The following is a 14649-nucleotide window of genomic DNA, read 5'->3' on the forward strand; positions in this document are numbered from 1 at the left end:
CATCACTCCTTCCCGCTGATCAACCAAGCGAAAGAACTCCCCATTGTCAACCCTGTAACCACCTCTCAACAGTTTAAAAGTCTCAATCATATCACCTCTCCTTCTTCTATCCACCAAACTCTGCAGTCCACATTCTCTCAGCCGATCCTCATAACTATCCTTGTACAGTCCTGAAACCATCTTTGTCATCCGTTTTTGTATCCTTTCCACAGTTAATTTATCCCCTTCAAATCCTGGGGACCAAATCTGAGAACAATAGTCCAAGTGTGGTCTGATCAGAGACTTATACAACGGAATGATAACCCTCTTATCTCTGCAGGTCAGTGTCCTTCTCATAATAGCAGCAATCCTCTGTGTTACCTTCACCACCTTTGTAATATGTCCCCTAAACTTCAGGTTTCTATCAATCATCAACCCCAGATCTCTGGTCTCCCCTACTTCCTCCAGTATAACTCCTCCCATAGAGTATGCAGCATCCCATCGATGTTTCCCAAACCTCAAGACCTTACATTTTGCTGCATTAAACTGACACCCCCATTCATTTGCCCATCTATCTAGCTTATTTAAATCCTCTTGCAGGGCTACCACATCTGCACTATTACTAATAATCCTTCCCAGCTTCGCATCATCCGCAAACAACTGAATATCCCCCTGCAATCCACTGGCTATGTCATTGATATAAAGGTTAAACAATATAGGTCCTAGTACTGAGCCCTGTGGGACCCCACTTGTAACCCTCTGCCTCCTGGAAACTGTTCCACCATACACAACTCTCTGATACCTATCAGACAGCCAATCCTGAATCCAGTTGACCAATCTGACATCCAGACCCATGTGCTGCAACTTAAATATCAGCTTATTATGTGGCACCCTGTCAAATGCCTTCGCCAAGTCTAAGAAAATTGCAGTATATGCCTTTCCCTCATCTAATGTTCTTGTAACTTTATTATAAAAGGCTAGCATATTGCTAAAACAAGAGCGTCCTTTCACAAATCCATGTTGATTCTCACAGATAACATTACCCTCATCTGCCCAATGCTGTACACGGTCCCTCACTACTTTCTCCAAGATCTTAACAACTACTGATGACACACAGACTGGCCTATAATTAGACACTTCTAGTCTGTTACCACCCTTATGCAATGGCACTATCTTACCTTCCTTCCAATCCCTGGGCACCTTTGCCAAAGCCAGACTTTCATTGAAAAGCCACGTTAAAGGTACTGTCAATTCCCTAGCACATTCTCTCAAAACTCGTGGCGAAATACCATCCAGTCCCACAGCTTTACTGACATCCAGAGTACTCAGTATCTGAAACACACTCTCCTCCTGTACCTCCAGACCTCGTACCAGTCCTATCCCTCTAGCATTAAAACTGACTCCTCTAGGATGAAATACTCCAATAAAGTGTTCATTGAACAATTCCACTATGTCCTCTGCATCAGTCACTCTATTCCCATTTTTATCCAACAATATCATTCTTCCACAGTCATTTCTCCTCCTACTGGCCACATAGCTAAAAAATTCTCTAGGATTTTCTTTGGATCTTAGGGCCAATCTCCTCTCATATTCCAGTTTTGCTTTCCTTACCACACTAGTCACTCTTCTGGCCTGTGTCTTATATTCCTCATGCATCTCTTCACCTGTCTCCTTATATCTCTTCCATAGCCTCTTTTTCGCATGCAATTCCTGTTTAATATTGTTTGTCATCCACTTCACTCCAAATTGCGTCCTCTTCTTCACTCGTGGTATACAACTTACCATTGCTGATAACAAATATTCTTTCACAATTTCCCACGCACTGGTGATATCCCGGCCTTCCAATTCCTCCCTCCATGAAACTTCCCGAAGTTGACGTCTAAGACTATTATAATCACCTGCCTTATAATTCCACATAAGTTCCCGTCTCTTTGATACTCCTGCATGTTCTATTCATTTTCCAAGTCAACACCATATGGTCACTCTCTCCAACTGGTGGGAGAGACGTCAACTCAGTTATTATCAGCTCTTCTGATGCTATAACCAAATCCAAAATTTTTGAACCTCCTGTTCCCTCTGTTACATGTTGCCTAAGACATTTGTCCCTCAAGAATTCTAGAAATTCCATTCCCCTGTTGTTACATGCATCTTCCTCTCTCCAATTTATACTACTGAAGTTAAAATCTCCCATAACAATCATTCTTCTTGCACTTGCCAAACTTAGCTGTCTAAACATCTCCTGGTCTCCATCCTCTGTGCTCCTGGGTCTGTAGCAACACCCTACTAAATATCCTGTCTTGCCTACCTCTACCTCACACCATACGCTCTCAAAATCATTTGTCTCACTTCCTTCCAAATTCTCCACTCTTAGAGGACATAGGTCATCACTTATCATAAGCAGCACCCCACCACCATGTTTTCCCCTCCTATCCTGCCGAAAAATGCTATACCCAGCGACTTCTATTGCTGTTGTTATATCCCCTTCTGTCAACCACGTCTCAGTGATCGCAATAATTTTTGGCCAGGCTGATGCTATCTGCGCCACCAATTCCTCTCCCTTATTCCGGATAATCTGGGAACATTGCTCTGTTTATATTCTAGTGATATTCTACTCCCCCCCCCATCTTCAGACTTTCTGTGGAGTTTTAGTTATTAGATTGGAGGTCTTAAAATTATTTCTCATGTTACTAGGAGCTTCATGCATCCATTATTTAGATTTGACCAAATTTTAAGAATGATTCCAGAAAAACTGTTTAAACTTGCTGCAGTGATTTTTCCCTGCTAGTTTTCAGAGAATGGTCTGTTAGGTTTGACTCCAGAGTTGTAGTTGCAGACATAGTTTTATTTTTTTCTCATTCTTCCAGTTGATTGTTCTTCCAGTTCACTCATAATATACAAGTTTTCTTGTACAAGGACCTATATAAACTCCCTAGAACTGAGAGGAGATGAGGTTGATACTTAGAAGAATAGATGAAGATAGCTAGCTTGATGATAGCTTCATATATTCATTATTCAGATTTGGGAAAGTTTTTGGAGTAACTGCATATTACAGAAAAATGTTTAAACTTGCTGCAGTGAAGTATTATTTTTTTTCCCCATTAGATTTCTGCATCTGAATGCTTTGCTTGAAATGCCAATAAAATTCCAAATTCTATTTGGCATTTTATTGGCATTTGTACTATTCTTCATATCATAATGTTTATGCACTGAGATAAGTTCATTACTTTCAAAACTTCAATACAGCAGTCACTTTTGGTGTCTAAGTATTAGCATACAGTCCTACTTTATGACAAATTATGTATTTGTGACATTTATTCTAAAAATTAAAACTTTTGATTTAAATAAATTTTATAGCTAAGTAAGACAGTGGTAAAAAAAGAAAAAACTGCAGTTAAATTGGGAATATATTTAACACTTTTATAAAATAATACTGTATTATTAACTTTTTACTTTAAATTATTATTATTTTTTTATTTGTGAGATATCTGAATTTTAATACAGATATCCCTCAACGGTCCAACTTAAGAATGAAAAAAAAATAATAACATCATGATTACTGACAGAATTTACAAGTTCCTTTATGATTAGAAGAGATGGTCTTAAAGAATATTTATTAAAAGTAGCCTTGCATTTATAAGTGTAACTTTTTTCTTATGTATATGTATCAGTCTCTTATGGCAGCTCTATGATAAGAATCAGGTTAGCACTTGGATAGGAATCAGATAGTCCTGTAAATTTTTTATTTTTTTGGATTTATGGATTAGGTTTGGTTTTGTAAAGTTTACTGTCTTAGACCAATTTTTAATGTTATTTTTATTTATACAGGTACTCCATTGGAGTCAAGACTCATCATGGGAGACCCACACTATCCATTACCATAATACCTATCATACATCATATCATCCATCTTCCTTAAACGTGTTCATGGTTGGGCACTCACAACCACTTCTGACAATTTATTTCATTCATTCACCACTTTCCAAGTAAAGAACCTAGCCTGCACACTCTTACTAACCACACTCTTGGACAATTTCCTCCCCATGTATTGAAAAATATTTTTTGTGACAATCTTATAGAATCTCTTTAGTAACTTATAAGTTTCTATCATATCCCTTCTCCTTTGCCAATCAGCTAAACTCTGCAACCCACACACCTTCAATCCATCCTCATAGGGAACATTCCACAACCTATCACCAGCTTGGTCACTTATCTCTGAATACTCACCCCCCCCCCACTCCCCAAGAAATGCAGGTGACCAGATTTGTGCACAGTAGTCAGCATGTGGCTGAATTATAGCCTTATAAAGAGGGATAATAACTTCCCTATTTTTACTTGTCTGTGTGTTCTTCAACATCCAAGTAATCCTCTGAGCTATTTTGCCAACTCTTGCAACATGTCTTCTGAATGTCAAATCTGTATCCACCATCTTCCCCAGATTCCTAGCTTCATCAACTAGTATCATCAATATGATACAAAGTGTGTGATCTTTTTATTCTGAAGTGCATTGCCTTACATTTTGCAACATTAAATTGACAATTATTGTCCTTTGCCCACACTGCCAATTTATTTAAATCGTCCTGCAAAATATCTACATTACCCTTATCAACTATTGCCTTCACCAGTTTTGCATCATCAGAAAACAGCAGAATATCTCCTCTCAAATCTTCTGCTATATCATTAATGTGCAAATTGAAGAGTAGTGATCATAGTACAAAGCCTTGGGGTACTCCACTAGTTGTCTTCATTCACTTTAATTCCACTCCATCATACATATATTACCCTCTGATGTTTGCCATCAACCTCATATCCATTCCCATTTACTCCATTTATGTAATAGTTTCCATGTGGTATTCTGTCAAATACCTTTGCACAGTTCAGCAGTATCATGGCATATCCATTTCCTTTATCCACTTCTACTGTTACCTTATTATAAAATGTGAATAAATTACCAAGGCCGGACCTACCGTTTACAAACCATGCTATCCCCCAATAGCAGAGATTCTCATTCTTTTCCAGTGGTGTACTACTATATTTAATTCAGGATATTAGATGTACCAGTAAGTAAATTTATTCTGAAAAATTGGTCCCAGGGGCAAAATAAGCATTTCTCTACAATACTAGTGATTTATTTAGTTATTTATTATTTTATTCAGATATTTATTGGAGAAACAGATGCTCTTTGAATCTATTCAATGGATTGTTCTGTAAAATGCAGGGGCGAATTCTCCGTGCTTGCTTGCTTGCTGCACAAGCTCATTAATTGGGAAAGAAGTAATATTTATTTGTTAATAAATACATGCATTTATAAGCATTCCATTTAGGCTTTTATTTTTGTAGACAGAAGACGTCTTAAGCTTGCACGGCAATAATCGAGCTTTGCATGAAGGCCGATGCTTGCTTGGTTGTAGGAGCTTCCAGGTCCTCACAGCAGCACCATGATTTCATACGTGCACATAGCCATTTCACGTTGTCTCACTCTGTTGCTTAAACACAGGCCATACGCAGTCGATGTAGCTCTAGCCAGCCTTTACAAGTGTGTGTGTTGCTTGGGAAAATTAAGTTACAACCAACTCTCTATGACGATGTTATTGACCAATTCATAAAGAAGAGCTGTAGGGTAGAATTTGTATTCAAGTAGCTAAATTGAAAAAGATGGAATATCATTTGTAAAATAAATGTTGTATTTGCATGATTAAATGTACATAAATTTCTAATATATAGTTTTAAATGGTGTCAGTAATTCATTATTCTGCTAATCAGACTTCGATCACACCTCTCACTCCCTGAATGATAACAAGAGCAAGTGTGAATTTTAAGACCAGCATTCGTCCCTGGTAAAATGTGCAATTTTTAAAAATTAAAATAATAATGAGTGAATACATAAACTAATTTTGACAAACACATGTTCATGATAATGGTATTTCAGTTCTCAAATAAACTTACAATCAGTACAAGCTATAAATGTAACATATTTTTAATTACAGAACTCACATTCTTGTTTCAGTGTGAAGGTTGTGCTTGTTTAGCTAAACACAGCTTCTTAATGTCTGGTTTCAGTTGACTTAATTTGAGTCTTAAATTGGGTTCAACATTCAACTTATTCCTGTACTTGTTTTTGATATAAATGAGAGAAGAAAACCCACATTCACAAAGGTAAGTAGTTGCAAACACCAACAGAAATTTTACAGCTTTTTCTGAGATCATTGGATATTCATTTCTTCTTGCCAACCAAAAGTCTGTTAAATCCATCCTCTTGATCGTTTGCCTGAGACTTCCATCACAGGAGAGCTCAATCAGTTCATCTTTCTCAGAAGGAGTTAACGTTTCTGTGTCATCAATTGAAAACGACTCTCTAATCCAAAATTTTGAAGCCAGGTTTTCAGGGAAGTATTCCTTGAAATCTGTGATTAGACTTCCAAGAGCTACAGTTTTATCCTGTACCAAGAATAAGGAAGTATGCACACCCTGCAAGCTCGTGTTCAGCTGGTTGAGGTGGCAAAATAAATCTGCTAGGTAAGCCAACCGGGCAAGCCACAGTTCATCAGTGAAATAATTGAGGCTTTGTCGGAAAGAAAAATCTGCACTTCTGAACGAAGTGTTCGAACAGGTGGCTCAATACATTTCCCCTCGACAGCCACTTAACTTCAGTGTGAAGTAAAAGAGAATCATGTTCAGCACCCATTTCTTTGCACAAAATGGAAAATAGTTGTGAATTCATAGCTCTAGACTTAATGAAGTTAACAATTCTCACACTTTCATTCAAAACTATCTTCAGAGCAACAGGCATATTTCTTGTGGCTAAAGCCTCACAATGAATGCTACAATGTACAAATTTTGCTTGTGGAGCTACTTCTTTAATTTTTGCAACAACGCTACTGTGTTTCCTAACCATTGCACGTGCTTCATCAGAACAAATACCAACACATTTATTTCATTCTATATCATTCATTTTCATAAATTGGTCTAATTTTGAAAATATTTTATTTGAGGTTGTTCGAGCAGGCAGTGGTTCACAAAACAAGAAAACTCTTCCTTCACTGTTTTCCCATCTATAAATCTTATATACATAAGAAGATGACCCATGCTGGTAATGTCAGTAGTTTCATCCAGTTGTATGGAAAAATATTTACTAGCCTGAACTTTTTCTATTAACTGCTCCTTAACTAAAATTTGAAGACATCTGAAATTCTTCATGATAAGGTGTCATTGGATAATGGAATCATTTCAAGTTGTTTTGCTGCCTTTCCCCCCAAAATTATTCTGACCATATCTGTAGCTGCTATGACTCTCCTATCGTGTGAGGTTTTCCTGCCTTAGCTATTCTTAAACTGACTTCATAAGATGCCTCCAGAGCCTTCGTGTTTAAATCATGAAAAGGAGGATATTTGTTTTTTCCTTGCTGACAAATCGGACAGTTTTCTCTGGAAATATTCCAAAGGTTTGTGTTTTAAATCGCCATGCTTGGTTTCAATATGACGTTTAAGAAGGGAAGGCTTCATCGAATGCTTTGATAGCGTTTCATTTCAAATCACACACTGGGGAACAGGTGTGGTTTCTTCTCCAATATATATACTGTGAAACCATATAATAAATAAATAACTAAGATTATATTTACATTGTGCTGTATGGGGTTTTTTGTTGCATTCTTGTACAATGATATCCTCCATCGGTTGGTTAGGATTCGAAGGAGTGGCTTCTTTGTAGCGGCTTCTGGTAGAGAAAAATTGTTCCCCCCCCCATTTACACTCATTTCTCCCTTCGATCTTTTTGAGGACCCGCTCGTTAACCACTTATTCATGTTCTGGTTTCTATCCTCTGGCACAAATTACATATAAATATGACTATTTCACAACTAAAATCTCACATTCAAAGACAATAATCTAACCTCTACTTTCTTAACTGTAACTGCGGCTCGCGGCTAAACAAATGACAATGGACTAACTGTTTCCCATTGTTGTCCGATCAAATATATTCAAGTTACTTTTTGTCATTGTCATTTGATTAATACTTATTAAATTCAAATTGAACTGCCGTGTTATAATATAACACGGCAGTTCAATGATAATGATAATGTACAATCTAATTGTTTTCATTTAGTTGCATGAAATATTTTAAGTAGAACTGTTAAATATTTGTGTATACATTTTTAATTCTCAACTGATGTTGTGAGTAAAAAAATATGTTAATTTACCCTTTTATTTTATACTCTGTTTTTGTACCACCCGGCAGTGGCTTACATACCACCAGTGGTATGTGTACCATATCATATTCCTATTGATCCATTCCTGAATTTTACTCCAGAGATACTAACTGGCCTGTAATTTGCTACTTCTGTTTTGGAACTAATTTTATGTAATGGAACTGTCTTCTCTTCTTTCCACTCCCTTGGATCCTTGCCAGTGCTGAAACTTAGATGAAACAGCTTCATCAGAAGCACTGCCAGTTCACTTGCCCATTCCTGTAGCACACAAGCTGACATACTGTCCAGGCCCACTCCTGTATTCACATTCATATTTTTTAATATAATGAGTACCTCCAGTTCATCTGCCTCAATTCTCACATCAGCTTCTGTCTATTAGAAACTGCAAAGTCACCATCTGGATGAGATACCCCTTCTGTGCAAAGTGATCATTTAGTAACTCAACTATTTCTTCTACTTCTGTCGCTTTCCTACTATCAACACTGAGCAAAGTGATCTTTCCATAATCATTCTTTCTCTTACTTGCTACATAGCAAAAACACTTTTTTGGATTTATTTTAGCCTGCTAGCTAATTTTCTCTCAATCTGATTTAGCCTTCCTTACCATACTAGTTACCCCTCTTGCTTGTGCTCCGTATTGCTCATGAACATGCTGATTGCTTTGTTTATGTTGCTTCCACAATGCTTTCTCTTTTTTTTAAACTTGTACTTTATCTTGCTACTCATCCACTTAATCCCTACTCCTTACCCTAGGTATGTACTCTGCCCTACTGAAACAATCCTTGACTGCTTCCCATGCACTAATGACATTTATTCAGTGTAGTTTCTTATGCCATGGCATTGCTCCAAGTTGTCTCCTAAGTTTATTATAATCCCCAGCTTAGTTCTGCATGAACCCTTTCTTGAATGAAATTTCCACATGTGGAGCACTTTCCTCCTTTCACTCTATATCCTCAAAATTCATTCATACATTTACAATACAGTTATTTTAACCACATAAATGTCCATTTGGATGAAATATATATCATTTCTCTGCATTGATATAATCAGTCCATAATATCAAGGATATTGCAGTTTTAATATGCACTTTGCAGCAATGGGAACCTTAAAATGTGTACACATCAAGACCATTGCATGATTAACAGATATTTTGTCATAACTTATAAACTGTTTCAAAATCAAGATTTTTGATTTAGCTATACATTTTATTAATGTAATTAATGTATTCTTTTGCAAAATGCTGAACAAAATTAACTGAAGATTTGTTTCCAGTATTAGATTAAAAATATTTCATTTGAGGAAAGTGATTTTTTTTTCTCTCTCCCCTCAGAGAAAAATGAAAAAAGTTCATCATAAACACAGTCTTCCAGATTCGGTATCTGCTTATTATGAGGCGTAAGTTGCTTTATTTATATAACAAATAATTTACTTCAGCTGGCATGAATATCATTCATAATTTCAGAATAGAATAACTGTAATTCTGACTTATCCTAATCTTACAATCAGTATAAGAAACACCATTATAGCCAGCTTGCAGACTTTCAAAACCCTAAAGTTCTAATTCTCTTTTAAAAGACATTAGCAAACTTTCCACTATGACAAGTTCTTCCTTTGCTATAATGAGTGTTGACGGTACTACTTCTCATATAATCTTTTCCTTAATATGTTAAGTCCAGTTAGTTACCTGTCACAACCAATTAACATTGTTTTGCAAGGATTGGTGGATGCAACGTTTTTAATTGAACATATTTTCTAGGCATATGAGGAAATTGCAGTGCAATGTGAAGGAACAGAACTGGAACACGACTTTGTATGAAGTCGTGTTCCAGTTGTGTTCCTTCATGAAGCCTATCCCTCAAAAACAGCATACCAATCAGAAGAATGCATACAGATAAGAAACATAACACTGGCTTGTGGTTATATTTGTTTTAATTATAATTCACCCCTACCACCCAACCAGTCTTTTGTAAATGCTAAGCTATTTCAAAAATAAAACTTTTTTTAAAATTTTTTTATGTGAATTAGTTTTTGAAAGTTGTATTCCTTATAGTACACAAGTAGTGAGTGGACTAATGTTAAATAATCTGAAAACCCTGCTCTAGAGTCCAAACATAGAACTGTTTTAATTCAAACCCCTTTCCTTTAGTCATCGAAATATTAGCAAGATGATCTCACACTGGATGATGAAATTCATCTGTCATCTAAATGAGGTATTGTTATATGATTACGACCACTTTCTTCAAGAATATTTGAATAAGTATTTCTATAGAACTGAATTGGTAGAGCAGAGTGAATTTATGACTACCTTATTTTCCAGACCATGTTATTGAATTCCTCAGTCTCTGGACTGGTTACTAGCATCATTCACCATCTCACTCCAAGTGGTTGTATTCTGAAGGGTTTGATCTCTAAGTAGGTTGCTGTTATGTCTTACTTTATTATTATTATTACCTTACACCTCCAGGAGTCCGAGACTCATCGAAGGAGGGCACTTGCTCTACAACTCTCCATCTCCACTACTCAATCCTCTAACTATAGCGAACTGCATCATCTACACCAACGGCATCTACTGTCCACCACGACCACTAGTATTTTCGCAGACAATCACAAACATCCATGCCCATGGCAGGATTCGAACCTGCAGCCTTTTGGCTGGAGAGTGGATATGCTAACCACTCGGCTAGCCAGGCCGACAAAAAGACAGCTGGAGGCGCCACTAAATACTAGTGATCCCCATGTTTTTTCCCTCTATTCTAATTTTGCTGTAGCATATATTTTCTTGTAATCACTTAATAAGATGAACTATAAGATGAAATTTTCATCAATTTCATCTTATAGTTTATTACTTTATAATTGTATAATATAAATAAAATTGTGGATAAAAACTATTTATGATCTGCTATTGTCTTACTTTTAAGTATTTCATTATTCCAAATTATTATTCATTTCGGTAAATTATGGAGAGTACAACCATGTTAGGAATAATTACTTTAATTTCTCGATATTTTGATATCTTAATATGACGACCTTCATATTAAGGTCGTCATCTGGAGTATACATATATACACACAAAGACAAGCTATCTTACATTTCAAACAGTAATCAAAGTGACAATGATTTGATCAACCATTATTCTACTGGCCTGACCTCTAGTGAAGAAAAAAAAACACATCAAAGCTTTATCCTATTTATAGCATCATCGAAGAACAAATTTATACTAATACTTTTAATATAACAAAATTGGTGGCATAATCAATAATTTAACATAAGTGTTTGTGTATTAAAGCTAAGATCCTTACTATAGTCATCATCATCATCATCATCATCATCATCATCATCAAATTCCTGTCATGTACCCTCAAGGGGTGTACAGGATATGACAGTACTACATGAAAAAAATTACATCATTACTAACTTCCTATCTACAATTTTCCTCCAAATCAGTCTGTTACTTGTCAAGACTCCAACATTATCAGATCTTATATTTCTATCGTCTAAGGCATTATAATTAACTCTTAGACCAAAAAGTTATGTGGGTAGAATATGTGCCATTCATGTTCTTGGGATTTTTAGACCACCATTATTGTTAAGATTAGGGTGATTGAGAAGAATTTCATAGGCCTCTTTAAATTTGCACTCATACCACGTTTTGGTGTGATGTAAAGACCAGGTGCCTTTCCAGTCAATTCTATGTAGAGTATTCAGGGCATGATCAGAAGGGCCATATTATAGGTGAAGTATTATCGCATATATTTTATGAAATCAATTTTAATTAGCATATTATTATTATTTTTTTTGTTTGAAGCTTTTTTGTAAAATTCAATTTAGTATGCTTCAGTGAAATATTTGGTACTTTGGCTGAATTGCAGACCAAGTATTCAGTGTTCATTTATTTAGCCAAATCATGCTTCAGTGCATCCCCGATGTATAATGCTTATGTGTATTTGAATTGTAACTCAGCAGTTAGAATTGAAAAAAAGTACAGAATAATGTTTTGATGTCATATCAGGCATGAAATAATGGTGTGCATTATCTCCATTGTTATTCATCTATATGAATCACATTATGAAGGAAAATTACATTAGGTTTGATATAACATTGTAGATATTCAACTTAGCTCTTTACTTTCTGCAGATGTACTCCTAAAGAATTCCAGTTGATTCTGTAGGATTTAACTAAATATGTATGAAAATCAGCTAGAAACACACTGTGAGAATAAGTAGGAATACTGAAAATATCAACTGCATCTTGAATGGTGAACTAATAGAACAAAGAAAACATTTTAGCTCTTTAGGCACATTTTTTTTTTTTTTATTGAAGAAGACAAACTAAATATTGAAATAGACAATAAAATTAGCAAAACTGGTATGTTGAAGGGTCAGCTGAATAAATTTATATGGAGAAATTAGTTAAAGCCAATTCTGATGAAACAGACAACAGAATTAGCAAAACCGGCATGTTTGAAGGGTCAGCTGAAGAAATTTATATGGAGAAATTAGTTAAAGCACTAAACTAGCAGTGTTAGAAGTTCTACTTAGGGATCTGTGAGCTGGGTTAGAAATAAAATACTCAGACTGGTGATTACAGATATCAGAGTTAAAAGAAAAATTAAAAAAAAGTATTGTTTTTTTATTTTATTAAAAAAGAAAAATATGGAAAATCCATCCACAAGAAGTTGGTCATCTGCTAGTACCATGGATGGGCAAGAAGGAACTTATTCACATTAGACTTGAAGAACTGTGCATTGTACTCTTTGGGTAACGTAGGTAACATTGTGGAACACTGATCCAGATGGCAGTAGTGGAAGGGATGAACAGAGGAGGAGAAATTTGTTCTGTAGGTTTGGAGTTGAACTGTGATAGCATGTTGATTGGCTGTTGCATGCATTTGGATGAGTTTGGTGGAGCCTGGAGGAATTATTGATGCCAATTCTGATGAATTGTGGCCATAAAAGTATTTCTAGAAGAATGCCAGCAGCGAAAACTGAATGATGCATGTGCTAAAGTAGGTGGAGTGTATTAGTGAGAGAGGAGTGGAAAGAAGATCATTAATCAATCTAACTAGCATCCAGTATTTTAGGAAGCTCTTGGGAGCACCTGTAGATGTGAGAGCATCTGGAGTGGTGACCCCATGTTTAATGGTCGGTGTGATTTTGTATAGGGTTTAGGAGCTGGTTAGCATTAAAGTAATGTCCAAAGTGAAAGTGTAATTTTTTGCATTCAGAGGAGACAGTATTTGTAATGTGTTTGTGCCAAGAGAGATAATAGGTTAGCATTATACCAAGAAAGTAAATCTCATATTGAATAGAGATTTGGGTGTTGTCAAAGATGTGTGTGGGGGGGGGGGGGACTTTTTTTGTGGGAAGTAGTGCAGAGCTGTTGTAAAGTTTGCTGCCATTGACATTATGCATGTTATCTTGGAGTTGCTGATCATGCATTTTTTTTTTTTTTTTATGTGGCCCACAAAAGGTTATTACTAAACTTATAGTACTGTGGGTGAACAAGGTTTTTTTTTTTTTTCCATTTTTGTCAATTTTATATATACTTTTTGTAATTTTTATATTTATTTTTACATTGTCCAGAAACTCTACCCTGGAGACCAAACATGGAACTTTCTCAGCCACTTCAGGCCTCCAATAAGTTGGGAGGTGGTCTTACACCAGGCGATGAAATTCATCTTCCTCCTAAAGACAATCACAAACATTAATGCCCAATGCGGGATTCAAACCTGCGACCTGTTGTTTGGAGAGTGGGTACATTAACCACTTGGCTAATCACTCAAATCGCTTTGAGTTTTCTTTCAGTTGCGTTGGCTTTAAAAATTTTGTAAAAAATGTTATAAGATGCTGTATAAGGCTGTCCATTCACTTTCCAAGATTTAGAACTCTTTACTGGATGAGGAGGCACAGGGGGACAGAAAAATGGTTGACTGAGGTTACTCAGGAGTTTGAGTACCGATCTCTCAATCTTGGCACAGTTGGAATGAGTCCACTGGCAATAAAAATCACATAGTTTTTATTTATTTATTTATTTTTTAAACCCTTGTAATGTCCATCTTACATCTTCAGAGCTACAAGCAGTATTTGCTTCATGTTGTCTATATGCTTTTTGCACTGGTGCTTGCTGTCAGCGATATTAGAATAGTGGAAATCTTTTTGAAAAACTCAGAATGCTTATGGTTAGTATAGTGTTCTTCAGGCCCTTTAGAACTATTGTGCTTTCATTTTGAATGAAAGGTTGGGTAGAATCACTTTTAAAACAATAAATTAAGAGAGTAGAATTTTTGATAAAAATTGAAATGCTACCTAATGAAATAAAGTCAAGATGGCATCGTGATCAGAACCATATTGAAAATGAGGATAATAGGAAGGAACTTGATGTTATTATGGATTCTTAAACATGTGAAGGGAAAGGTGAGTGTGTTTTCAAGAATCAGATGATAATGCAATATGTATAATTATATACATCCTT

The 14649-nt window shown here is 35.9% G+C and overlaps 1 protein-coding gene across 2 annotated transcripts in view; it reads left to right on the forward strand.

The window, feature by feature from the left end:
- LOC150102209 (CDAN1-interacting nuclease 1) overlaps nucleotides 1–14649 on the forward strand; it is a 108380-nt gene that overhangs the window by 8687 nt on the left and 85044 nt on the right. For both annotated transcript variants that reach the window (XM_090399474.1, XM_090399475.1), the window contains exon 3: nucleotides 9510–9574. In XM_090399474.1, coding sequence (XP_090255600.1) covers nucleotides 9510–9574 — 65 coding nt within the window. The remainder of the gene's footprint in view (nucleotides 1–9509; nucleotides 9575–14649) is intronic.

The sequence above is a fragment of the Typopeltis vanoorti genome, chromosome 10 (assembly GCF_054136105.1).
Source record: "Typopeltis vanoorti isolate ZY-2024b chromosome 10, IOZ_Tvanoo_1.0, whole genome shotgun sequence".
Taxonomy (NCBI): Eukaryota; Metazoa; Arthropoda; class Arachnida; order Uropygi; family Thelyphonidae; genus Typopeltis; species Typopeltis vanoorti.